At 41.2% G+C, this 26,991-nt stretch overlaps 2 protein-coding genes across 2 annotated transcripts in view; one reads left to right on the forward strand and one right to left on the reverse strand.

Moving 5' to 3' along the window:
- The window catches only part of LOC121148218 (kinesin-like protein KIF28P), a 53,711-nt gene extending 51,366 nt beyond the window's left edge, over positions 1 to 2,345 (forward strand). Inside the window, exon 23 of the mRNA XM_040968310.1 lies at positions 2,113 to 2,345. Within this exon, the coding sequence (XP_040824244.1) occupies positions 2,113 to 2,268 (156 nt within the window). The 3' untranslated portion in view covers positions 2,269 to 2,345. The remainder of the gene's footprint in view (positions 1 to 2,112) is intronic.
- Positions 2,346 to 2,707: 362 nt separating this feature from the next.
- The window catches only part of SCCPDH (saccharopine dehydrogenase (putative)), a 28,729-nt gene continuing 4,445 nt past the window's right edge, over positions 2,708 to 26,991 (reverse strand). Inside the window, exons 3-12 of the mRNA XM_040967998.1 lie at positions 21,968 to 22,048; positions 18,096 to 18,225; positions 11,283 to 11,332; positions 9,255 to 9,385; positions 8,459 to 8,576; positions 7,613 to 7,732; positions 7,470 to 7,526; positions 5,509 to 5,620; positions 4,175 to 4,256; positions 2,708 to 3,341 (exon numbers count right to left, since the gene is read on the reverse strand). Coding sequence (XP_040823932.1) covers positions 3,236 to 3,341; positions 4,175 to 4,256; positions 5,509 to 5,620; positions 7,470 to 7,526; positions 7,613 to 7,732; positions 8,459 to 8,576; positions 9,255 to 9,385; positions 11,283 to 11,332; positions 18,096 to 18,225; positions 21,968 to 22,048 — 987 coding nt within the window. The 3' untranslated portion in view covers positions 2,708 to 3,235. The remainder of the gene's footprint in view (positions 3,342 to 4,174; positions 4,257 to 5,508; positions 5,621 to 7,469; positions 7,527 to 7,612; positions 7,733 to 8,458; positions 8,577 to 9,254; positions 9,386 to 11,282; positions 11,333 to 18,095; positions 18,226 to 21,967; positions 22,049 to 26,991) is intronic.

Genomic DNA, 26,991 nt, shown 5'->3' on the forward strand with positions numbered 1-26,991 from the left:
AAAAATAATTTTCAACCTATTTAACATATGAAGAACTGCTATTCCAAATAAATGGCTAAAAAAGACATACAGAAAAAGGAACTTCAAAAAGTGGAAATCAAAAAGTGCAATAAACTTATGAAATAGTTTAAATTCATGACAATTTGGGTAGTACTAATTGGTACACCGTGAGATACCATCATAAACCCTCCTCACAGGTAAAACTTCAAAGTCCAACAATATCAAGTTTTGGTGAAGAAGTGAATGAGCAAGCTCTTATGCACATTTGGAAGGAGTGTAAATTGGTACAACCACATCAGAATTATTTGGTATTTATCTCATGAAGAGTTGAAGGCACGCTATTCTAGAAGCTGGCAGTTTACCACCTGCTTTCTCCATGGTGGAACTGGATCTGCAGGAGTCAGCCCCAGCAACCTCAGACTACAGTTCTCAAAGTCTTGTCTCCCAATAGACAGTTTCAGCATTATCTGGGATGGTGGTGTTACAAATGAGAATCCCAGAACCTAGTAAGTTAGAATCTGTGTGTTTCTTTTAAAACCTCCCACGTAGCTCTGCCTTAGTTTGCACTATGCTCACTCCCTGCTGTGTCGCTAATTACACAGCATTCTGGAAGACCTGAGAAATAGTCGCTGTGCTTCCTGCTTTTGCTTCAGAAGAGGGAGCCTCTGGTAGGAGACCAGGGTGCCTCATGTCTGCAGGGTGTGCCCAGCGTCATGTTCCCAAACAGCCCAAACGGGAAACATCCCTGACAGTCACCCCTTCTATCTCTGCCGCACACTGCTGTGAAAATGAGCTAAAGCTACATGCAACAAAGATTTGCCACAAGTGACTGAGAGACCTTCAAGTCACATGCATGGCCTCATCTAGGAGGATTCCATAAGCACTTCAAGGAGGCGAAAAACTCTGCCAGGAAAGCATTCTAGGTGGCCTGTCTAGGAGGCAAGAAAATGAGCACACACATCAGGCCAGGGTTACCTCTGAGGAGGACACGCATCAGCAATAGCCTGCTTGAGCATGTGTGTTCACTCTCCTGGGCCTACGCATGTGTCCTGCATGTATCCTGCACAACAGGAAAACACTGGTTAAATGAAAGACAGTGTGAGCCAAGGTAGAAGCAAACCACAGCCTGGGATGATCAACTTGCTACACACTGGAGACCATGTTGGAGCACAGTGCGTAAAACCGTTGCCTGACACCAGCATCAATGAAGGCACCGATTCATGTCCAGGCTGCTCCACTTCCAATCTAGTTCCTTGCTAATGGCCTAGAAAAAACATGGACGATGGCCCAGGTTCCTGGTTCCTGCTACCCACATGGGACACCTGAAAGAAGCTCCTGGTTTCAACATGATCCACAGCCACAGCCAAACTAGCCAGCGGGGGAATGAGCCAACAGACACAAGATCTGTGTCTTCCCCTCTGTCTTTAGCTTTTAAATACATAAATAAATCTTTAAAAAAATTAGTTATAGGGCCCAGGGCAGTAGCCTACTGGCTAAAGTCCTCGCCTTGTATGCATAGGATCCCATATCGGTGCTAGTTCGAATCCTGGTGGCCCTGCTTCCCATCCAGCTCCCTGCTTGTGGCCTGGGAAAGCAGTCAAGGATGGCCCAAAGCCTTGGGACCCTGCACCTGTGTTGGGAGACCCTGAGGAGGCTCCAGGTTCCTGGCTTCAGATCAGCTCAGCACTAGCCATTGCAGCCACTTGGGGAGTAAATCAACGGGTGGAAGATTTATTTTTATTGGGAGGTCAGATATACAGAGAGGAGAGACGAAGAGGAAGATCTTCCATCCGATGATTCGCCCCCCAAGTGACTGCAACAGTCGGAGCTGTGCCAAAGCCAGGAGCCAGGAACTTCTTCCAGGTCTCCCACACAGGTCCAGGGTCCCAAGGCATTGGGCTGTCCTTCACTCCTTTCCCAGGCCACAGGCAGGGAGCTGGATGGGAAGTGGAGCTGCTGGAATTAGAACCGGCACCCATATAGGATCCCGGCGCATGCAAGGCGAGGACTTTAACCACTAGGCTATCACATCGGGCCCTAAAATAAATCTTTTAAGAAAATTAGTTATAGACTGAATGGTTCTTACCCATTTTCTTCCTGTCACTTATTTAGGAAGATGATCAAATGCTTCGACCATTTGTACACCAACAGTCCCAGATGTTGAAGGAGTTCGGGGACCTATTTGAATCCAGCTTGTGGAAACTGAAAAGTGATGTTGCTCTTATTGTGAAAAAGAAGAGAGAAAATGTATTGCATATCCAACTGTGAGGATCTACCAGCCGCAAACATGAGGTACAAAGAAAGGTTGTGCAGCTCTAGGACTTCATTAAACCCATCCACTACTCAAACTTAACTTACTGCTTCTATGATTTTAAGCAAAGCAACTTGATTTTAAGTCTGACAACGGATCCCTGAACAGGGAATGGGCGAAACGGGAGGTGCCTGTGATAAGTGGTCAGCCTGCCTAGGATTCAATTCTTGTTAGGAGTCCGTCATGTGGCAATCACAGAGCTATTGCAGCTCACCTTCCCCAAGCCTCCTTCCTCATCTGCTATGTGGGTACAACAATGCAATGTGCTGCAGTTAAAGAATTCGGAAGCTGCATCGTTGAAACTGGCCACAGGCCCGGGGAAGGGACGGAGGAGGGGTAGCCCCAGGAATGGCAGGGCGGGCAAGGTACCCAGGAGGTCCAAACACAAAGCCACCATTCCTTTAGTAACTCTTTATTATTCAACTTAGGTAACAGTCCAAAATCAGTGTAGATGGATGAAAAACTAGGCTAAAATAGAAAAAGTGCAGTTTCATTTAGCAAAAAAGCTCACGCAACATGTACAGAAAGTCACTGCCAGATGAGATCCGCCCCCCACCATGGGAAGGCAGCAGCGACCACCCTGAATGACCAAGCCCGCGCTCTCACTGAGGAGAGCTACAATGACACTGACTGCTCACCTCTGCTACCATCTGACCGGCCGCTCATTCATAAAAATTTACCAGAAACATTTCAATGAAAAAGTAAGTCAAATATCAGTTTTCTCTCACAAGCAACAAAATCATAAAATCAGCTGAGATTTAAAATGTAAAGTAAGTTAGTATAATTTCCTGCTTTTAATGTGTAGATATTTTAGACTTGACAATCTTTTCCACATATTACCAGACAGATTTAAAGAATTTTAAGTATCAAACAAAGAAGCTATTAATCCATGCGTTTTACGGCTCCAGTTAATTCTTCAAATACTTAGACTTCAGAGCTGCTAATGACACTAAATTCAATGCCACGTTGGTTGAGTCTGTCAATCAATTTTGTTCTGGAAAAAGCTGCTCCAGGTGTGAAGACCCCGCCCCTGCAAAACAGTTAAAAGCAACAGTGTAACAGCATCTCCAGTCTCCTCCTGGCAGCAGCAGCTAGCAAACCCCTGAGCGCCCTGGAGGGGAGGAGGTTTCATCCTGTCCCGGCTATAAATCAGCCAAACTGGCAAACAGCTATGACTGAGAAGAAACTAGTGCACAGCCCCTCCTGTCTACATGGCTCTGTCCTGCTGAGACTGCCCATGCTCTCAGTGTGCTCAAGGGGCTGAGCACCAACCCAAGTAACCACTGCTGGAAGGATTAAAGATGGGTAGAGTAAGCTTAGGTAATCAATTATTATTAAAGTACATCAGGACTTACACAAGGTGAAAAGAAAATTTCCTTCAATATGATAGCTAACATTTCTAAAATACAAAATGTAAGTACATTTTGGGTACATTTTTAAGGGTACATAAGTATATGAAACAATTTAATTGGGTAGACTATTCTGTGAAAAAATATTGAAGTTTTACTACATGCACATTTTATTTTTATTGTTTAATATGAGGTTAGGTTTGCATATGCACACTTAGAAAGCCAGCCTAGTTTTATCACTGTCTCTGGACTAACTGCTTTGATAAGGAGCTGAAGCTGACTTTGGTGGCTCTTACAATTTTCTGTCTCTGCTTATTTACTTCTGCAATTGCCTCCAGAGGCTGGAAAGGAGCAATGGTGAGAGATACCATCACAATTTTAATGTACCCATAATCTTTGGATCAAAGGAACTATAAATGCTTGTGTGCATACCCAAAGCCTGAAAAACAATAATAAGCTAACCGACAACACAAATGGAAAGGGTCTCTTTTAATTAGAAGAAAACCAAACTTACGTCTTTGGAAGGTTAGAGGTATCGTGTAGAAGAGTCATGGCTGCCTGCACCATGGCTATGGGAGTAGCGACGTAGCCAGCCTCTGAAGAAAGCAGGTGAGAAGGAGGGCATTCATAAAGTTTGCGTTCACCAACCCCAAACCAAATGATAATTTTATATATAACTGTAGGTATACATAAGTTTCTCAACAGACACTGTGGTCACATATGTAATACAGGTTGAGCCGTCCTCCACTGCTTTCCCAGGCACGTTATCAGAGACCTGGGAGGGAAGTAGAACATCAGGGACTTGGACTAGTGAGTGTCACACACTCTGGCTTTACTAAGCCATGCCAGCTCATCCCTTGTCATCTTCTTTTTTTTTTTTTGGGTTTTTTTTCTTTGTTGTTGTCTTGTTAGGGAAAAAAACAGCTAACCCCTTTTCTTATTAATACTAATTATAATACATCATTTTGAATTACTGAATGAGACATTAATCATTTTCATTCTTTTTTTTTTAAAGATTTATTTTTATTATTTTTTCATTGGAAAGGCGGATATACAGAGAGGAGAGACAGAGAGGAAGATCTTCCGTCCGATGATTCACTCCCCAAGTGAGCGCAACGGCCGATACTATGCCGATCCAAAGCCAGGAGCCTCTTCCGGGTCTCCCACACACGTGCAGGGTCCCAAAGCTTTGGGCCGTCCTCGACTGCTTTCCCGGGCCACAGGCAGGGAGCTGGAAGGGAAGCGGGGCTGCCGGGATTAGAACCGGCGCCCATATGGGATCCCGGGCGTGCAAGGTGAGGACCTTAACCACTTGCGCCACCGCGCCGGGCCCCATTTTCATTCTTTGACAAAATAATTTTAAATTACTTATGTAATTTATGCAAATGCATTTCTGAAGCAATGAAGCCAGGGGTTGGCATCATGGCACACTGCATTAAGCTGCCGCATGCAACACTGGCATCCTATATCGCAGAGCTCTGCTTCTGAACCAGCTGCCTGCTAATGTATGCTTGGAAAGTAATACAGGATGGCGAAAGGGCTTTGGCCCCTGCCCCCATATGGGAAATCTAGAAGCTCCTGGCTGCTGGCTTTAGCCTGTTGCAGTCCAAGCTGTTACAGCCAGTTGGGATGTGAGTCAGCAGATAGAAGATGAACTGATCGATCTAGCTGTCTCTCTCCACTCCCTCCCACTTCTGCCTTAACTCTGTGAAATAAATAAATAAATCCTATTAAAAAATACAAAATAAAAAGAAACCAATTAAGCTTTTAAAATAATACATCTTAAAAGCATGCCACATTATAGGTTAAGACAATGTAAAATCCCCAAAATTCAGGTCATGTAAATACCTGGTCCTTTCACCTGGGTACAAATTTTAACATTTGGTTTGTTCTTATCAGGACTAACACCTTGGCTGTATCCTTGACCAAAGAACGTCATTGTAAACGATGAGCCATCAATCTGAAAACGAGAACAAAGGAATTGTCTACAAATACCTCAGTTACTCCTTAAACACAGCATTACCTGTGATTCTACTTTATACAATGCATTTCAGTAACTACAGACACCAGCGCTTCACCTGCCAAGAGTCTCTTACCCTTCAAAAATTAAGCTCTAGGTTTTGAAACCAGTACTGTGTTGAGAACAGGGGCCAGGGTGACCAGGAATGGATCATGACATGGTATGACTCAGGGCATGACAGGGAGAGTGGCAGCACCACTAACAGTTTAAGAAAAGCCACAAGGAGGATTGACACGGAAAACAAAATTCAGGCACTGTCTGATGTGACAGGGCAAAAACGACCAGCAAGTAGTAGAAATATGGACCTTGACACACAATTCTAATTGCTCCACTTAAAGATGTAAAAATTTTATTCAAAAAATTAAGGTCTAGGGAACTTATCTTAGCTTTTTCACAATCACTAAAAACAGGAAGAAGATAATAATCCAATTATAATCAACAAATGTTTGGGGGAGAGAAGTTTATATTTTGACAAGTTAGGTTTGAAGTCACCATGGGAAGGATTTCTAACAAAGCAGCTGGCTATGTAGGTCTGGAGAGATGAAGGGTCCTGATCATATGTAACACCACTAAACCTCTGGGGATGGAGTTCTCCCACTTGAAGTGGCAGGAGCAGAGAGGAAACACTACAGTGATCACGTCAGAAGCCCAGGGAAGCAAACATCCAACTACTCCCAAAGGACATAAAGCAATTAAGATGTCAGTGGAGACCATGAAAGGGGCAGGGGAGGCCCAGCATTCTTTCAATGAGGACAAACACTTGGCATGTTTATAGGGCAAGGGAAGAGAACCTAAACGGAAACGGGAGGCAGTCCAAAGGATGGCTGAGGAGTAACCACCTGAAGAATTCATGAGGCAATCTGCTCAAAACTAGCAATCACGGCTGGCTAGGATGCAGGCGGGTTTGCATCTAGGACCCACCATCTTCTAGCCATGTGAACCTAGGCACCACCCTTGCTTCAATTCCTCAGCTGTGAAGAGGACATGCACACACCACCTTTACCTCAGTGGCTGCTGAAGGACTGAGATGTGAGGCGAGCAGCCTTGGGCCTGCAACCTGTAAATGGTGAAGGGGTTAAGTCCTGCACGGAGGACCATGCCATCCAGAGAGGAGGGAAGAAGGTGAAGGGGCCCGTAGTAACAACAGGACTGGGAGTTATCTGAGGGGGTCATCTGAGGAGTGCACCACAAGAAGTAGCAATTGGGATAATATGTAGACAGAGAAAATGGAGGCATAACTAATGCAAAGTAAAACATCAGCAAGGGATGCTACAATTCCAGCAATGGGGAAAATGTCAACATGCTTTGTCCGAGTGCTCCAGGGCCAGACATAAAGGAAAGCTAAATGACCAACATTTTGACTGTAAGGCAAATGGGAAACAAAGAGGCAGTCCTACTGCCAGGCCATCAGATACATAGTAATTCACTTAACCAGCCAGGACAAAAAAAACAAGTGAAACTTGGGTGCTTGAGATAGTAAAAAAGAAGAGAGGGCAGGCTTGAGATAGTGAAAAAAAAAAAAAAAAAGGAGAGAGAGAGAGAACAGGCAGAAATGCAGTAAGAATATTTCAGATCCTGTGAAGTTCAGAGAACACCACTGGCATTTAGCAGCTGCAGGATCTCGGGCAAGTTTCCTGGCTTCTCCATTCCTACTGCCAACACACATTTGAAGAACTTCAAACAGTGTCTCTGAAATGTATTGTGTCCCATCAAGTCTAAGATGTTACTGTCACTTCAGTGAGGAAAATAAAAGCATTTTTTTGAAATCTGGATCAAAGAAAAGGATTACCTGTTTCTGTGTTGGACCTTGTTTTGAAAAATAACCGAAGGAAAAGAGCCACGGGAACTAAAGAAAACAAATAAACCTTCAGTGACATTTTTGAAAAATCATGGCAGATGTTTCTAAAGATCTGTTCCAAAAACCATACTTACTTTTATGAGAAGTTGCCTTCCAATGCCAAACCTCACAAAGAATAAGAAGAAAAGTCCTGCAAACATCAGCTTAATAATAGAGGAGATACCGCCCACTGTTACATAAGCAGCATACTGAACCTGGATTGAGAGGAGCAAATTATTATTCTCTGCATTTCAGACCAAGTAATGCAAGAATATAGGCTATGTATAGTTTACTCTTCTGTCCCAACACGGCACAAAACTGTTGCATTTCATTAACAGTTGCATTTATGTTCTGAAAGCTCATTCAGAAACCAGACATGGTTAAACTGAAGAAAAAAAAAACTTGTGCAAATGGTAGTTGGCTTTCCATGCTGCAATGCAAAAACATAAAAAATCCTCATTAGTCTTAGTACATTACAAAATGTAGATTCCACCTACAACCTCTTCTGTGAAAAAATTCCTTCCACCTGGACACCTGAGGTCCAGTTTGCATGTGTAGTCTCACCAAGGCAGCACTGATTTCCCTCACACAGGGCAGTCATGAGAGGCCCCAGTGTCCTGGACATCTCCACACACCACAAAGACAGTGTTCTGGCAGCTGAGACACTGTCCAGGGATGCAGTGGGGGTCTGACGCTCAGTTCCCTGCATGTCACATTAACTAGGTACTCAGTGGGCCAAACTCAACGTAAAAGAGCAAAGCTATTACCAGCCCCCAAAATGCAAATGCTTAAACCTGGCTATTCTATTTATTTCCAGAGGCTGAAACATGCTTTGATTAGCTCTTTTTCTCTTTATTAATATAAAAATCCTACATTAAATAGAAAGAGGAAATGAGAACAAATATAGAATACTCCATTAACAAATAAGCAAATTCACTTACTGGTGATTCTTCTAGAATTTCATGCAAGTAACGTTGAGTCCGCTTCACAACAGACATGTCAGATCCCAGGAAAGGAATGGAATATGTGCTGAGTTCCCTACAGTAAGAAACTGGCCACCTGTAAGACAGACCCAGGAGTACACTGCATTTTCTCCAACTACAGTAACTACAACTGAATTCAGCTGGGTAACCTTTCAATAAAAAATCAGGAGCTTTTCTTGAGTCAGCCAATAACAAAGAAGACAGCAGATCTGCTTTAAATGACAACATATTTCAGTGATTCTTCTTCTCTACACTTAGATTAAACAAGTGAAAGATGAAATACTGTAGAAGTTCTCCTACCATGGACATTTTACAAATTAAGTTTGGCAATGCTTTTAGCTGTTTCACCCCATCCATTTCCCTAAACAGTAAAAAACAAACAAACAAACAAAAAAACCACAATAACAACAACAAAAAACTCATTTCAACAGCCAAAATTCTAAATTAGTAGCAGCTGAAGTTCTCAAATTATAACTGTAATTAATGAGACTAATGAACCTATGTTAGGATCATTATACATTAATGGATTTACTGTGTACAACCTAATACACATTTAATTTTGACAACAGCAATGAAAAGTTGTCACAAAAGTTACTTCCCCCCACCAGGGTTCAAAATTATTTCCATGTGAAGTATTCAAATCTACTATAAAATTATCTCCAACTTTTCCTTGATAGCATACTTTATCAATAGCCAACAAATATTAATCCACTTAGAACTGATACATTAAAGAATGAATTTTTAATTAATATACCTTTTTTTCAGTTTTGGACCAACAAGTGGGACAGGTTTCAGATTTGCTGCTTTTCGTAGTTTTCTTAAATTATTCTGATCTCCAAAACCATAAACTGCTGACTGCCAGGTACCATCATGAATGCAGGATCCCTAACAAAATATTCCAAGAGTTACAGAGATACGGCTTTTACCTTTACTGAAGAAAAAAAAAAATCGAACTTCTACTTGTTCACCTGTTTTGGAGTAGCATTTAATAACTGAGAAGAATTTTCATAACCAGTGAGAGATGGGCCAACTGTCCCTGTACTAGCATAGGAAACCTGGAAGAAGCTTCTGGCTTTTGGCTTGGGTTTGGCCAGGCCAGGCCAAACCATTACAGCCACTTAAGGAGTGAATCAGCAATGGAAGCTCTCTTTCTCTCTTTCTCTCTCTCTCTCCTACATCCTACTCTCTATTTTATAACTCTGCCATTCAAATAAATTAGAAAAAAAAGATGCCACTCTGGATGTCTGCATGCGTATCAGAGTGCCTGCTTCAAGGCCTGGGTCTGCTTTAGATTCCAGCTTCCTGCTCATTTTCTCCCAGGGACACCTCAGGTAATGATTCAAGCACTGAGTCCTGGCACTCTCAGGGAACACCTACACCAGGTTCTGGGCTCCAAGCTTCAGACTGGTACCCAACTAAAACTGAACTAGTAGATAAAAGCTCTCCAAACCCACCCCTTCCTTCAAATAAATGAATAAACATTTTAAAATACATATGTAGTCCCTTCCCAGAAGTGCAGCTACCTTATGTTCCCAAATAGACTATAAATGTATTAAGAATAAGTTAACCTCATTTTTTTTTCTTTTTTAAAAATTTATTTATTCTTATTGGAAAGTCAGATATACAGAGAGGAGGAGAGACAGAAGCAAGATCTGCCATCTGATGATTCACTCCCCAAGTGACCACAATGGCTGGAACTGAACCAATCCAAAGCCAAGAGCCCGGAGTCTCTTCCCGGTCTCCCTTACGGGTGCAGGACCCCAAGGCTTTGAGCTGTTCTCAATTGCTTTCCCAGGCACAAGCAGGGAGCTGGATAGGAGCGGGGCTGCTGGGATTAGAACTGGTGCTCATATAGGATCACAGCACATTCAAGGCGAGGACTTTAGCCACTAGGCCACAACACAGGAACCTCTGTTTTTTCAAGAATTACTTATTTATTTGAAGACTTACAGAGCAAGAAAGGAGAGACAGAAAGTTGGGATAGTCTAAAAGCAGAAGCCAGGAGCTTTTTCCAGGTCTCCCACATGGGTGCCGGGACCCAAACACTTGGGCCATTTCCTGTTGTTCCCTTGGGCAAATCAGCAGGGTGCTGGATTGGAAGTGGAACAGCCGCAATTCAAACTAGTGCCCATTTAAGCCACAGACAGTGGCTTAAATGATTAAGCCACAGTGCTGGACCCTTACGATTTTATGGTACAATGATATCCAACTCCAAGTTAAGTACCTAGTAATTCCACACTGATTTGCTCTATGGTGATCATTTTGTTTGCTGACAACATTTATTATTTCTCATTCATAGGTCTTTTAGTACTGGGATCAAAGTAATTCATTCTAATATAATGAATTATGCAGTTCTTTTTGAAATAAATTATATTTGTGGGCCCAGTGGCTAAAGTCCTCGCCTTAAACAAGCTGGCATCCCACATGGGTGCCAGTTCTAATCCCAGTGGCCCTGCCTCCCATCCAGCTCCCTGCTTGTGGCCTGGGAAAGCAGTCGAGGATGGTCCAAAGTCTTGGGACCCGCATAGGAGATCCAGAAGAAGCTCCTGGTTCCTGGCTTAAAATCAGCTCAGCTATAGCCATTGCAGCCAATTGGGAAGTGAAACAGTAGATGGAAGATCTTTCCTTCTGTCTCTCTGTAAATCTGTCTTTGAAATAAAAATAAGAAAATTTTAAAAATTATAAATACATAAAAAATTTATAAGTCTTTTTAAAGAGATACTATCCCCAAATATGTTTACTATGAGCTTGAAAAAACACTTTGACAACCAGGAAAACTAACCTCAGGTCCTGAATGAATAGTCAGGAAACTTTCTACAGCAGTCAAAGTACCTAAAAGAGTAAGACAAGGGTTGAAGCAGAATAAAATGAAACCATTTGGCTATGCACAAGTAATAATAAATTGTTTTTACTCAGGGACTACCTTCACTAAGCCTATGGCTGATTAGTGGCTGCTTGAAATAAACATATAGGAAAATTATGAAAACATCATTTGTGAAATGACAGCTTATTAAAGAAATAATATTGTTAACATGAAATAAAAATAAATAGAAAATCAACTTCCAGGAGCTAGCACTATGGTGCAGTAGGTCAACTTCCACCTGTGGTGCTGACACATGGGCTCCGGTTCATGCCCTTGCCACTCCACTTCTGATTCAGCTCCCTGATTATGACCTGGGAAAGCAGCAGAGGATGATCCACGGCCTTAGTCTCCTGCACGCACATAAGAGACCTGTAAGACACTCTAGGGCCCTGGCTTTGAATTGGCTCAGCTCTGGCTGTTGGCAGTCATTCAAAGAGTGAACTAGCAAATGGAAGATCTCTCTCCTTCTCTCCTATAACTCTGTCTTTAGAATAAAAATAAAATAAATCTTTGCAAAAATTCAAAATTCAGAGCCAAAAGAAGAGGAGAAATCAATTAATTACATTAACAATGAAGACTAATACATTGGTACAGTAATTATTTAGTAACTACTTTAGCTTTTCAAAATTAGTAAGCAAAAGAAAAACGTAAGACTCTCAAAATTGACCAAATGAAATACACCCAATCCTTTAAAAACACTGTTTTGAGTTTGAATTATAAGAGATATTTAAAACATGGAAACTTATAGATTTATACTGAGCAAGACAACAAGCACAGCAACAAAAATAGTGTGGCAGAAGCAAATGACAGCACAGACCACTCACAGAAATTAACAGCAGATCACTAAAGCTAACTCACCGGAGGTGGATCTGAGGGGCTGCCTGCAAGAAATTCACTCCAACAATAATGATATAAATACACAGGAGAATAATGTAATCTACAGCCAAGATGCTGTTTGAAATGCCACATCCCACATCAGAGCAACTGGATTCAAGTCCTGGTTCCATTTCTGATGTCTACTTCTATAAATGTATACTCCAGAAGGCAGCATGTAATGGCTTCAAACTAAGAAGTGGGCATGTCTGGCCCTATCAAGACAACTTTGTGGGACTCAAGCATCAACAAATCTGTGGTATTAAGTGGGTAAATCTGTGGTGCCAGCTTTCCATACTCACATCAACTGAGTCCTGCTCTACCTCCAATCCAGCTCTCTGCTAATGTGCATAGGAAAGAAGTGAAGACCGGCCTAAGTGTGTGGGTCCCTGCACCCACATAGGAGGGCCAAAAGAAGCTCCCGGTTTTTGACCAGCACAGCTCCAGCTATTGTGGCCATTTGGGGGAGTGAAGCAGTGGATGAAAGAGTTCTCTTTCTGTAACTGCCTCTCAAAAAAATTAATGTTTAAGAAAAAACTGATAAATCTGTAGCAGTCTAATTTTAAACTGATAATTTTATATGTCCCATGAATAATGTTACAAACATACAAATGATCCTAAACAGAGAAAAGATTCCCCACCACTAAGCTAAGTACATGGGTCCTTGCTACCCATATGGGCAATCCAGATCCAGCACCTGACTTCAGAGTGCCCCAGCCCTAGCTGCTGTGGGCATTTGGGGAGCAAATTGGCAAATGAGAGATTTCCCCCTCTTACTCTCAAAATAAAAATCCATTAATTTGTATTATATAAAAATATAAACAAAGCAAAAGAAGAAGTTAAAGCATATAAAACCAATATTAAGTCAAAAACTGTAAAAAAGAGACACAGATCATCACCATAACAAAATAATAACAAAAGTCAACAAACAAGAAAAAATGACTGTAAATAAATATATGCACTCAATACTAGAACACTCAATTTTATAAAATAAGAATTTTTTAAATCTAAAGGGAAAAACATTCCAATACAGTAGCAGTTGGGGTTTTCAACACCACTCTCACAATCAGACAGATCTTCTTGATTAAAAAAAAAGAGAGAAACAGAAATTTCATAGTTAAACCAAACTACAGAACAAATGGATATCACAGATATTATAGAATCACTTCATCTAACAGTCACAAAACTAACATTCTGGGATTTAAAAAAAAAAGATTTATGTATTTATTAGAAGGGCAGAGACAGAGGAAGAGACATAGAGAGTGACAAAAATCTTCCATCTGTTAGTTCACTCCCTAAATGGCCACAATGGCTGGGCCACACCAAAGCCAGGAGCCAGGAGTCTGTTACGAGTCTCCCACATGAGTGTAACAATCCAAGCACTTGGGCCGTCCTTTGCTGCTTTTTTCCAAGCACTTTAGCAGGGAGCTGGATAAAAAGTAAAGCAGCAGGGACTCAAACCAACACCCGTCTTGGATGGAGTATTGCAGGTAGCATAATTCACTATGTCTCCCACAATTCACACACTTCTCCACAATACAGGCAACTTTCTCAGGATGGAACATAAGTTTCAACAAATTCAAAAAAATTAATCTTCTCCAACCACAAGGGATTAAAAGTAGAAATCATCAAGAGGAATTTTAGAAATTATACAAATAGAAACTAAACAGTATACTCCTAAATTACCACTGGGGCAATGAAGAAACAGAAAATATAAAAGTCTACTAAAAAAATGTATTGAAGCAAATGAAAATGAAAACAGAACAAACCAAAATCTATGGAATACAGCAATATCAGCACTAAGAGGGAATTTTATAGCAATAGGTTCTTATATCACAAAAACAGTTTTAAAATTTATGAAACAAATCATGGAACTAGCAAAGTGAACAAACAAATCTACAATCTCTAGAAAAGAAGTAACAAAGATCAGAGCAGAAACAAACAAAACAGAAATTGAAGAAAATCATTAAAATAACCCAATTAAACAAAGAGCTGGCTCTTTGAAAGATAACTCAAAATCAGAAATGAGGGGCTGATGCTATGGCACAGCCAGGTAAGCAATCACCTGCAAGGCCAGCATCCCATCTGGGCATGGCTTTAGGTCCTAGCTGCTCCATTTCTGATTCGGGTCCCTACTGACGAGCCTGGGAAAGCAGTGAAAAATGTCCCAGGTGCTTAAGCCCCTGCACCCACAAGTAGGAGACCCAGTTGAAGCTCCTGACTCCTGCCTTCAGCCTCACCCAGCCTTGCATGATGTGATGGTCATCTGAGGAGTGAACCAGTGGATGGAAGATTTTTCTGTCTCGCTACCACACTCTGCCTCTCCCTATCTCTCTGACACTCTGCCTTTCAAATAAATCAACCTAAAAAAAAAAAAGAAAAACAACCAAGAGTTGTACAGTAAGATAATGCAACTGATACAATAGGGAAAAAAGAATCATTATGAATCATCACAAACTATATGACAACAAACTGAAAATCATAAAAGGAATGAAAATTTTTCAGGACACATACTACCCACCAAAACTGAGGTATAAGGACACTGACACTCCTAATAGCCTAACAACAAATAATGACTGAATTAGTAAAAAAAAAAAGTCTTCTAATAAAGTAAAGCCCAGGGAGAGGTGCTGTGACACAGAGGGTTAAGTGGCAGTACTGAAGTCTTGATCAAGGCAATAAGAAAGAAAGAAAAAGAAATCTAATTAAAGAAGGAGGAGGTCAAATTATTCATCTGCAGGCAACATGATTTTCTATATGTATATTTAAAATATTTATTTATTTTAATTGGAAAGGCAGGTTTATACAGAGAAGGAAGAGATGGAGAAAAATCTTCTTACTCCCCAAATGGCCACAATGGTCAGGGCTGAGCTGAGGCCAGAAGCAGGAGCTAGATCTCCCACATGAAAGCAGAGTCCCAAGCACTTGGGCCATCCACTACCTTCCCAGACCATAAACATGTGTGTTTTATAATTCTGGATGGAAAATGGAGTAACCTGAACATGAACTGGCACCCATATTGGAAGCTGGCGCTGAAGGTAAAGGATTAGCCTATTCAGCCACAGCACCAACCCTGATTTTATATATTCAAAAATCAGAACTCAGAAACAAACTGAGTAAGATTGCAGGACTCAAAATAAATGTTAAAAAATCAGCTGCTTTTCCATATATTAATAACGAAATTGTGAAAAAAAAAAAGGAATCCTATTCTTAACAGTTAAAAAACGCCTGGGAGGGTCCCACACAGTAACCTAGTGGCTGGAGTCCTTGCCTTGCATGTGCCGGGGTTTGTGTCCTAGGGGGCCCTGCTTCTCATCCAGCTTCCTACCTGTGGTCTGGGAAAACAGTCAAGGATGGCCCAAGGCCTTGGGACCCTGCACCCGCGTGGGAGACCCAGAGGAAGCTTGTGGCTCCTGGCTTCAGATTGGTTCGGTTCTGGCCACTATGGTCACTTGGGGAGTGAATCAACAGATGGAAGATATTCCTCTGTAAATCTGACTTTCCAACAAGAATGAATAAATGCTTTTAAAAAATGCCTGGGAATAAATTCAACCATGGAAGTTAATGATCTCTACAGTAAAAATTATAAAACACACATGAAAGAAATTGAAAAGGATACACTCACAAAAATGGGGAAATATCCCATCTTTACAGCCAGGAAGAATACTACTAAATTGTTAATTCTCCCAAACTCAGAGACTCAGTGTGATTTTAGCCAAGTACCAAATACCTTTCCACATTAACAGAAAAAAAAAATTTGCAAAATTCATATGAAAGCACAAAAGACCCTAGATAGTCAAAGTAATCCTAAACAAAAAGAAGAAAGCTATAGGAATTATAGTATCTAACCTCAAAACATAACACAAAGCTGCAACAACCACAGCAGCATGACACTTACATAAAACAGAACAACGACGAAAAATGGGTAATCTAGAATATTTTCACACATAATCAAGAACAATTTAACACATATTTACACTCAACTGATTTCTGACAAATGCAGGGAGAACACACACTGGAGAAAGCAAGCACTCTTCAGTGTTGCTGGGAAGACTGGCTTCTCACATGCAGAAGAGAGAAACTAGACCCTGATCTGAATAGCAACTTCAAACAGACTCAGGACCTTCCATAACAAAACTACCAGGAGACAAGGGAAAAAGATTCAATCTGAGCAAATTATTTTTGGAAATGACTCAAAAGTTGACAAGGGGATTATATCAGAAAAAAAGACTGTGAAAAGATTGTGCGAAGGAAAACAATATAGTGAAGTCATAAGCCACAGAATGGGATCTAAGATTTGACAAACTCTCCATGCTGCAAGGGATTATACAACAAACTCAAACTACTAGTCAGTAGAAAAAGAGAAACAAACAATTCCATTAACTGCAGCACTATTCACAGAGGTCAAGACAGGAAATCAACCTAAGTGTTCACTGATGGATGGATGGTTGAAAACAAATATGTTAGACAATCTCCTCACATATCCACAATGATTATGCAGTCATGAAAGAGAATGAAGTCTGTCACTCACAGCAACAGGGATGGAAATGGAGGACATTAAGTGAAATAGATCAGGCACAGAAAGACAAATATTACAAGTTTCATTTACATATGAAAGCTAAACATTTGATTTCAAAGAGCCAGAGAACAGAAGAGTAATTGTCACAGCTTAGAAACAGTACTGACAAGTGAGGAGAGGATGGTTACTGGATACAGGGACAGATGTGAATGTTCCATTACAAACAAATTATAAATGTCTGGCAGGGCATGGGCCATCTACCCTGAGCTGAGTGTGTATGTGTACTGAATTAACCAATATACATCACTACTCTGTGTCAACCAAAACACTAGGAGTTATGGACTTAATAGGAAATTTGTAAACTTTAGATTTAAGTGTAGACATACTTGGTAAACGGATTGGCAGGCTAAAATATATAAATTCACATTTTTCTTTTCAATGGAAATGATTTCAGTGTTTCACCAGTATCATATTTGCTATTGCTTTGTCATTTCTTTTCTTAGAAAGTACTTTATTCCTTAATTCTTAAAAATAGGAAAACAGTAAGTGGTACAAATCCAATCGCATAATAAGATGGGCACAGCGTTTTTCACTTCTGATCTTCTGATGTGACGATCATATAACTTCCTAAACTCTAGATCTTGACACATCATTCTTTCCCATACCATTGGGTATTTATTAAAAATGTATGTAGCATTTCCTTTTACTTCTAATTTCAAAAGTCTGATTTGCAACTTCTTCATTTTTTTAAAGATCTGATTAATTTATTTGAAAGGTAGAGTTACAGAGAGAGAGAGAGAGGTATCGATCTTCCATGTGCAAGTTTACTTTGCAAACAGCTGCAATGGCTGAGGTCAGGCAGGGCAGAAGCTAGGAGCCCGGAACTCTGAGTCTCCCACCTAGGTGGCAGGACCCACATTTCTGGACCATCTTTGCTGTTTTCCCAGGAGCACTAATAGGGAGCTGGAATGGAAGCAGAACAGCTTCTGTGTCACTCTGCTTCTCTGCCTCCCAAACAAAAAATAAACATATGTTAAAATAAAAAGACTGAAAAAAATGTGAATCCCTAAACAAGTTTAATTTTATAATGGTTGCCATTTTTTTCAATAGTTTTAAAGCTTTAGCCATAATTAAAATTGAAATAATAGGTCATTTCTCATTGTAGAACACTTACCCAAGCATACATGTCTCATAACAGTCAATAACATTTAGCATGTACAGGCACACCAAGAACAAAACTCATTTATTACTGTTTCTTCTCCTAACTAGATTTCAGATTCATCACAATATGAAATTCTCCTATTGTTAAATTCATTTGCTGTTTACAGATTAATAGTTACCATTCATTTTATTTCTGGTATAAATTACTCCCAGATCTGCTGGAATGGAGTCAAATCCACTGCTTCCAATGATGTAAACGCCTTTTTCTGCAGCTTTCTCATTATACTTCCAATGCATAAGTTCTAGAAACTGAAAAACCAAGAGCAAAAATCTGAATCAGAGCCATACAGAAATATCCAGAACAACATTAAAGTGATCTCTAAAAACAAAGCAATTAAACTGGAAAAGCCAATCAACATGATATGTGGCACTATATGAACTCTCACAATGTTTTTCACTTACTCAAAAAATATTGAGGACCTACCACATGCCAAGTGGTACAGGAGACATGCTGCTGATTACTGTTATTAACAATTACTGTTTCTGACTGACTTCTAAGTATAAAAGCAATATTTACTATAAAAAATGTAATACAGAAACAGAAGGAAAACAACCAAAAAAAACTGACCTGAATCGCATCACCCAGATAAACACCATTACAGACAGGCATGGAGGTAGGAGAGCACATGGTACAGGAATGATGTCTGCTTGAATGGCTGCCTTTTTTTTAAAAAGTACTTCTCAGAAATTTTAAATTTATAGAAAAATTAGTGTGCAGTTCCCACATACCCTGAAACCCAGTTTCCCTACTAATGTTTTACATTAGTATTTATTACAATTAATCAAACAAGATATATATATTAACTACAGCTCTGTTTTACTCAGATTCCCTTAATTTATTTTTAATGTCCTAGTTCTAACACCCTGTGCTGGACACTTTATTATGCTGGGTTGTGTCCCCTCAGGTTCCTCATAGCTATGACAATTTCTCATTATTTTATTCCTATTTTTGGTATCTCCACAGTTTTGAAGAGTCCTGGTTAAGTATTTTGCAGAATGTTCCTCTAATGGATTTTATCGTATATGCTTCTCATGATTAAATTGGAAATAACCATTTGGAAAAGAAAATTCTTACCACATCCTGACATGAATTAGTGTTGATGCTGACCCCTAAAGCCTGGTATGCCATGTTTCTCCACTGTGAAATTACAATGTCCCTTCTTGAGGGCAGAGCAGCCAACAAAAAGTATTTCAGATTCTTCTACACAAGGGAAGTGTCCCTTCCCATCACTGCTCATTTTTTTAAAAGATTTATTTATTTTTATTGCAAAGTCAGATACTTCTAGAGAGGAAAGACAGAGAAACATCCTCCATCCAAGTGGCCTCAACATCTGGTGCTGTGCCAATCCGAAGCCAGGAGCCAGGAGCTCTTCCGGGTATCCCATGCGATGCAGGGTCCCAAGGCTTTAGGCCATCCTCGACTGTTTTCCCAGGTCATGAGCAGAGAGCTGGATGGGAAGCAGGGCTGCTGGGATTAGAACCAGCACCCATATGGGATCCCAGCGTGTTCAAGGTGAGGACTTTAGCCGCTAGGCCATGGCGCTGGGCCTTACTGCTCATTTTTAACAGTTATTCATAATCCTTTTAAAAGATTTATTTATTTGAAAGAATTACACAGATAACAGGAGAGACAGAAATCTTCCATATGCTGATTCACTCCCCAGATGGCGAAAATAGCCAAGACTAAGCAAGGCAAAAACCAGGAGCCAGGTCTCCCACACGGTTACTGGCCATCCTTGGCTGCCTTTGACAGCCCATCAGCAGTAAGCTGGATCAGAAACAAAGCAAATGAGACATAAAGTGATGCCTATATGGGATGCCAGCATTGTAAGCAGTTGCTTTACCTTCTATGCCACAATGCCAGCCCTGGTTATTTGTATGTTAAATAATGAGCTGTCAAGCAGATATTTGACCCAGGGGTCAAGACATCCACACCACAGTTCAGAGTGCTTGGGTTTGAATACTGGCTCTGCTCCTGGCTCCAGCTTCCGCTTCATGCAGATGCTGAGAGGCAACAGGTGATGGCTCAAGTAGTTAGGTCCTGCTACTCAGGCAGAAAAGCTAAACTGAGTTGCCAACTTCCACTGCGCCTGGTCCAAATAGTATCTTAACTGTTGTACCAAACATTCACTCAGGATTACTTAAAAACAGAAGGTGGGGAAGAGGAACCAGGAGGACTGGCATTATGGTGCAGTAGGGTAAGGTGCAGCCTGCAATACCACAGCAGAGCCCCAGTTTGAGTACAAACTGCTCTACTTCCAATCCAGCTCCCTGCTCATGAATCCAGGACATCAATGGAGGATGGTTCAAGTGTATAAATCTCTGCCCTACCCACTGGGAGACCCAAATAGAGCACCAGGCTCCTAGCTTTGGCCTGGACCAGCCATTGTGGCTATCTGGGGAATGAACCAGCAGATGGAAGATCAGTCAACTGATTAATATCTCTCTCCCCTGTCTCTTCTCTCTCTTTCACCTCCACCCACCACTCTGCCCTTCAAACAAATAAATAAAGGGGCAATCACTTAGCACAGCAGTTAGGATACTGCTTGGTTCACCCAAGTCCCATCTAGGAGGATTTGGGTTCAAGTCCTGTCTCCTCTTCCAAGCCCAGTTTCCCATTAATACAGAGCTTGCAGGGCAGTGATGACGGTTCAAGCAACTGAATCCTTGCCACCCAAATGAGAGACTGGACTGAGTTCTGGGCTTCTGTCTTTGACTAGCACAGCACAGACTATTGTTGATATTTGAAGAATGAACAAGCAGATTGGAAAAATCTCTTTCTCCATGTCTCCCTCTGTCCTTCAAAGAAATAAAACTAAATACAAGTAATTTTTTAAAAAATGAGAATGTGGTGACTCAACAGACTAATCTTCCATCTGCAAGTGCCAGCATCCCACGTGGACACCAATTTGAGTCCTAACTACTCCAGCTTCCTGCTTCTGTCCCATGAAGGCAACAGAGGATGACCCGAGTCCGCAGGACCCAAAATCTACACGGGAGACAGAGGAACCTCTTGGCTTCAGAGCAGACTGGTTAAGCTCCAATCACTATATGAGGAGAGTCCCAACAGATGGAAGATCTTTCTGTCTTTCCTTCTTTCTGTGAAATTTGCCTTTCAAATAAAAATAATTTTATAAAAAGATACTCATTACAGGTATGTTCCAGAAAGATTACATAAAATGGTAAGCAGGATGTACGGATATATTAATCAACAAAAAAGTGAACATTTAAGTTTCTAAGTTAAGAAAAATTTTACATTTTGTTCTAACGTTGTAAAGGTACCTTATCTTAATAAGGCACCTACAAAATGTACTTATTTATAACGGAGATAAATGCAGAAGTGACATGCTGAGAAATGCACACAGTACACACTTAAATTTCACCCACTACATGCAGAAGATACAACTGGAGCATCCCATGTGCCAAGAACCTAAAACCGATGAGGTTGCAGGGAAGAAGAAAACTGCAGGAAAACTGAGGTTAAGGCCTTAACATCAGTGCCCTCCCCGAAGCTAGCCAAGTAAAACCATCTCTAGGGCCCGGCGCGGTGGCACAGTGGTTAAGGTCCTCGCCTTGCACGCCCGGGATCCCATATGGGCGCCGGTTCTATCCCGGCGGCCCCACTTCCCGTCCAGCTCCCTGCTTGTGGCCTGGGAAAGCAGTTGAGGATGGCCCAAAGCCTTGGGACCCTGCACCCACGTGGGAGACCCGGAAGAGGCTCCTGGCTTCGGATCGGCATAGCATCGGCCCATTGCACTCACTTGGGGAGTGAATCATCGGACGGAAGATCTTCCTCTCTGTCTCTCCTCTCTGTATATCTGCCTTTCCAATAAAAATAATAATAATAATAATAATAATAATAAAATCTTAAAAAAAAAAACCATCTCTAACACTAGGAAGAAGTCACCTTTCAACTACATCTCAAAACTGCACCAGCTGTTCTCGACTTCATGACACAGCAAAGCAAGTGCTTTCCCCTCATTTTACATACCTGAGGTTCTCCACAGATGTCAATACAGCTAGTTCCATTCTCAATACATGCTTTCACAACAGGTTCTCCGTAAAATCGATACTGTGAGAAAAAATAAGACCAAAAGGTTATTCTTATTTGCCAAATTCACATGAAGCAAATCCCCATTTAATCTTGGTAATATAGTCCTGGACATCAAGAAATCAAATGCTAGTACAGTAGCCTTAACACAAATTGAGAAAATAAGACACCTGCACCATACAACCACTCACAGTGCAAATGAATAAACGCACGAAATGTGCTTACCAGTAACTAAAGACAAATGTAAACATAATTCACTTGGGACCGGCACGATGATTCAGTAGCTAACTACTGGCCTTGCAAGCACTAGGATCCCATATGGGTGCTGTCTCCAGTCCTTGCAGCCCTGCTTCCCATCCAGCTCCCTGCTTGTCGCCTGGTAAGGCAGTCGAGGATGGCCCAAGCCTTGGGACCCTGTACCCACATGGGAGACTCAGAGAAAGCTCCTGGCTCCTGACTTTGGATTGGCTCAGTTCAGCATTGTGGCTACTTGGGGAGTGAACCAGCAGATAGAAGATCTTTCTCTTTGTTCTTTTCTCTGTAAATCTGACTTTCCAATAAAAAATAAATCTTTTTTTTTTTTTAAAGTAATTCACCTGAGTACAATCCTAAAGAGTAAGGAGCTCCTAGTAAAAGTTAAAACACAAACATGCATACATAAATATGTAAGAAAGGAGAGCTGTCCCACCGGTGGTATTTGACTGTTTTTGTAAATCTGTCTTTCCAATAAAAATAAATATATTTTTAAAATATTAATTTTAATTTTTTTTTTAAAAATAAGAGCTCTACTCTTACTAGCAAAGAACAATCCAAACATTTAATGAAAGTGGTGAACCCCTACATATGCACACAATGAAATACTATTCTGAAATAGAAAGGAAACAAATTACTAATACATGCAATAACATGGATGAGTCTCAAAAATTACAAGTGACAAAATTTGGGCAAAAAACACCACATACTGAAGGATTCCATGTATATAAAATCACAAAAAGGCAAACAATAGTAAAAGCATAACTTGGGACAAGAAAGAGAACTGTGCAGGGTGACGTAACTGTTTTGTAGTTTGTTTATATTAATGATGACTGTGCACACTATACACATAAGTTAAAACTCCATGTGGAAAGGCAGAGTTTTACGGAGAGAGGAGAAACAGAGAGAGAGGTATTTCAACTGCTGGGTCACTTCCCAAATGGCTGCAATGACTGGAGCTGAGCCAGAGCCAAAACCAGGAGCCAGGAGCTTCTTCTAGTTCTCCCACTTGGACATAGTGTTCCAAGGCCTAGGGTCATTCTCTGCTGTTCTCCCAGGCCATAAGCACAGAGCTGGAGCAGAAATGGAGCAGCTGAGACACAAACTGGAGCTTTCACAGGAATGTCAGCATTTGCAGGCCTAAGATTTATTTTTTCCATTTGCTTAAATGGCAGTTACAGGGCCCGGCGCCATGGCCTAGCAGCTAAAGTCCTTGCCTTGAACGCGCTGGAATCCCATATGGGCGCCGGTTCTAATCCTGGCAGCTCCACTTCCCATCCAGCTCCCTGCTTGCAGCCTGGGAAAGCAGTTGAGGACGGCCCAAAGCTTTGGGACCCTGCACCCGTGTGGGATATCTGGAAGAAGTTCCTGGATCCTGGCTTCGGATCGGCATAGCATCAGCCGTTGTACTCACTTGGGGAGTGAATCATCGGACGGAAAATCTTCCTCTCTGTCTCTCCTCTCTGTATATCTGACTTTCCAATAAATAAAATAAATCTTTATAAAAAAAAAGAAAATAAATGATCTTTATATATAAAAAAAAAAAAAGGCAGTTACAGTGAGTGGAAGAGAGACAGAGAATCTTCCATCTGCTGGTTCACTCCTCCCAACAGCCACAATGGCTGGGGCTGGGCCAGGCCAAAGCCAAGCACCTCGAGCTTCTTCCCAAGCTTCCACATGGTTGCAGAGGCCTCAACACTTGGGCCATCTTCTGCTGACAAGTCTGAACTTTACCAGTTATCAGATTCTCCTGCAGGATTTTAAACATGGCCATGGTACTACATTTATAACATAGATTGTCACTCTGCCTGCAGTACTGGAAATCAGACTGGAGACACAAAAGAAAGAATGAAGGACTAACCTAAGATAGTGGCAGAATATACTAAAGAGGAGATACACTCAAAAGGCAAAAATCCCTGATCAACTATGTAAACAGCATCTAAAATTTTTAAAATTCAAAAATTTGTTTTAAAAAAGGCAAAAATGACCACCCTGCCCAATTTGTCAGATTGGAAATAAGAGGCTGTTAGAATAAACCAAAAACAAACAAATAAACAAACAAACAAAACAAAAAACAACAAGTGATAGTCCAAGTACTCAGGTTCCTGTATTTATCCGAGAGGTCAGAATAGCATTCCAGAATCCTGGCTTCAGCCTGGCCAGGCCCTGGCTGTTGCAAGTTATTGGGAAACAGAATCTGTATCTATCTATTTTTCTTTCTTTCTCTCTGTATCTGTCTTTGAAATAAACTTTTTTTAAAGTTCATAAAAAACACATAAAAATTGCATCAATTTCAAACTTTAAAAATACAAAAAAAAATTTTAATGTGTAACAGCTAATTGTCAGGATTAAGTCCATTTCAAAAGATATGTGACAGCATCTTTCCCTTTGGAAAAGTAAGAAGATACACAAAATCCTTTGCTTTTATTCTTGGCAGTAAAATATGGATGATTTTTTTTCCCTCTCAGCCTTCAAGAAACAAGGAACAAAAAAACAATGCAATCCTTACACTCCACCATATGAGCAGTTCAAACAGCATTCCTCTTTATCTAATTCCACTCCTTATTAAGAATGGCAAATAACACTAGAGTTGCTGGATTGAAAGAAGTATATGAGTACTTCAGTGAGTTCACGGAGGAGCCAGCCACAGCATGTGTGACACCGGCATCCCATTCAGGCACCAGCAGCAGCTGATCCAAGTACTTGGGTTCCTACACCCACACAGGAGACCGAGCTGGAGTGTCAGGCTCCTGGCTTTGGTCTGATCCAGCCCCAGGCACTGTACCCATTTGTGAAGTGAACTAGATGACAGATCTCTCTTGCTCTCCTCCCTTCTCCCTGTCTCTCCTTCATAACTCTACCTTTCACATAAATAAGTCTCGAAAAAAAAAAATAGACAATGTATTTGGCCTAGATGTTAGAGGACATCACCCAGGATGCCTGCATTCTACATTAAAGTGCCACATTCAAGTCCTAGCTTTACTCGATTCCAGCTTCCTGCTGACTTGTACTCCGTGGGACAGCAGATGATAGCACAAGTATTTAGTTTCCTATCTTCCGTGTGGGAGGGCTGGATTGCATTACCTACCAGCTGATGGCTTCAGCCTGGCCCATCTTGTGGGAGCATTCATCCTTTCTGCCTCTGTCTTTGTCTCTGTCTCTCTCGTCCCCTCCCTCCCTCTCTCTCTCAAAAAAAACAAAATTTTTTTTAAGTAATTCCATTTGTCCACCAGCTTTTGGAAGTACTTTTGTATTACCTTCCAGTTCCTCCTCTGCCATTAACCAGTCATGGAGATTCATTCAATAACTTAAATTCTGAAGCAATGCATTATAATGGAACAAATAAGAACTATCAAGACAGCAAGGTTGAAGTTTACACCTTGCATGCATAATCCACCAGCTATCGTAACTTTCAGTGTCAGCAGAAAAGGAAACAAAAGAAAAAGAAAATCAAAAAAAGTAAACAGATACTGTCCAACTTGGGACTCTAGCATTCCACACACGAGCACCTAGCTCAAGTCACAGCACCTCCTGGCTTCAGATCCACACACAAGCACCTAGCTCAAGTCACAGCACCTCCTGGCTTCAGATCCACACATGGGTGCCTAGCTCAAGTCATAGCACCTCCTGGCTTCAGATCCACATGCAAGCACCTAGCTCAAGTCACAGCATCTCCTGGCTTTAGGTCCAGTTTCCTGCTATTGCATCTGGGAGGCAGCAGAGGGTGGCCCAAGAATGCAGGTGCCCGCCAGGCACAGGGAGACCTGGATGGAGTTCCTAGCTCCTGGCTTCCCCTGGCTGCTGCAGGCATTTGGGGAATATAAAGAAGTGTGTGCTCCCTCTCCCTGTCATTCTAGCTCTCAAATTAACAAAACATTCCTTTTCTTTTTTTTTTTTTTCAATGTAGGTTCTAGTTCAGACTGCCTACATCTCATGCATCTTTTCTGAAATATCGAATAAGAGATGCTTCTGAAACAAAATCATACAACTGGCTCATGAGCACAAAGGTCTCACAAACAGGCTTAGGAGCCAGGCCAGACTTGGCACTTACTAGATGCATAATCTTGGGCAAGTCACTTTATCCCTCTAAGTCTCAAATGTTCATTAAAAAAAAAAAAAATGGAGACACATTATAGCACTGGGCTGTTACAAGGGTCAAGAAAGAGAACACTCAGTGCTAGGCCCACAGCAGATGGATTCTGTTCCGGCACTGCTCACCACAGGATTCTCAGGTTAAAAACCTGGAAGCTATCTTTCATGCCTCCTATCCTGGAAATTACCAAGTTTTATCAAATCGCTCCCCTCCTTCTATACAGCCAAATTTTAGTTTTGACCCTTTCACTTCTCATCTAATTAACTACAAGTAACTCCGACTGGTTTCACTGCAGTCAATCTATCTTTATCTCCAAATATCTATTATTCTAAATTAAAAGTATGATGTTTCTTTTTCTCCTGCTCCATCCTGATACCTACTCCTAAAATCCTTGATCGGCTCTCCAGTACCCACATAAAATCCAAACTTCCTAGCAAATCACAAAAAGTCCTCAAGCATCACGCCATGTTATAGCCCCACACTTACCATGTTTTAGTAGTTATAAACCCCCTTAACTCCCTATCATGCTGCACCTCCACATCCACTGTGCTTGCCTCTGCTACCAGAAACACCTCTCGCCCATCCACAGCTGCCTGGCTGACTCTCAGTGCCTCCAGCT

The sequence above is a fragment of the Ochotona curzoniae genome, unplaced genomic scaffold (genome assembly GCF_017591425.1).
Source record: "Ochotona curzoniae isolate NIBS_2020 unplaced genomic scaffold, NIBS_Ocur_1.0 scaffold_4683, whole genome shotgun sequence".
Classification (NCBI taxonomy): domain Eukaryota; kingdom Metazoa; phylum Chordata; class Mammalia; order Lagomorpha; family Ochotonidae; genus Ochotona; species Ochotona curzoniae.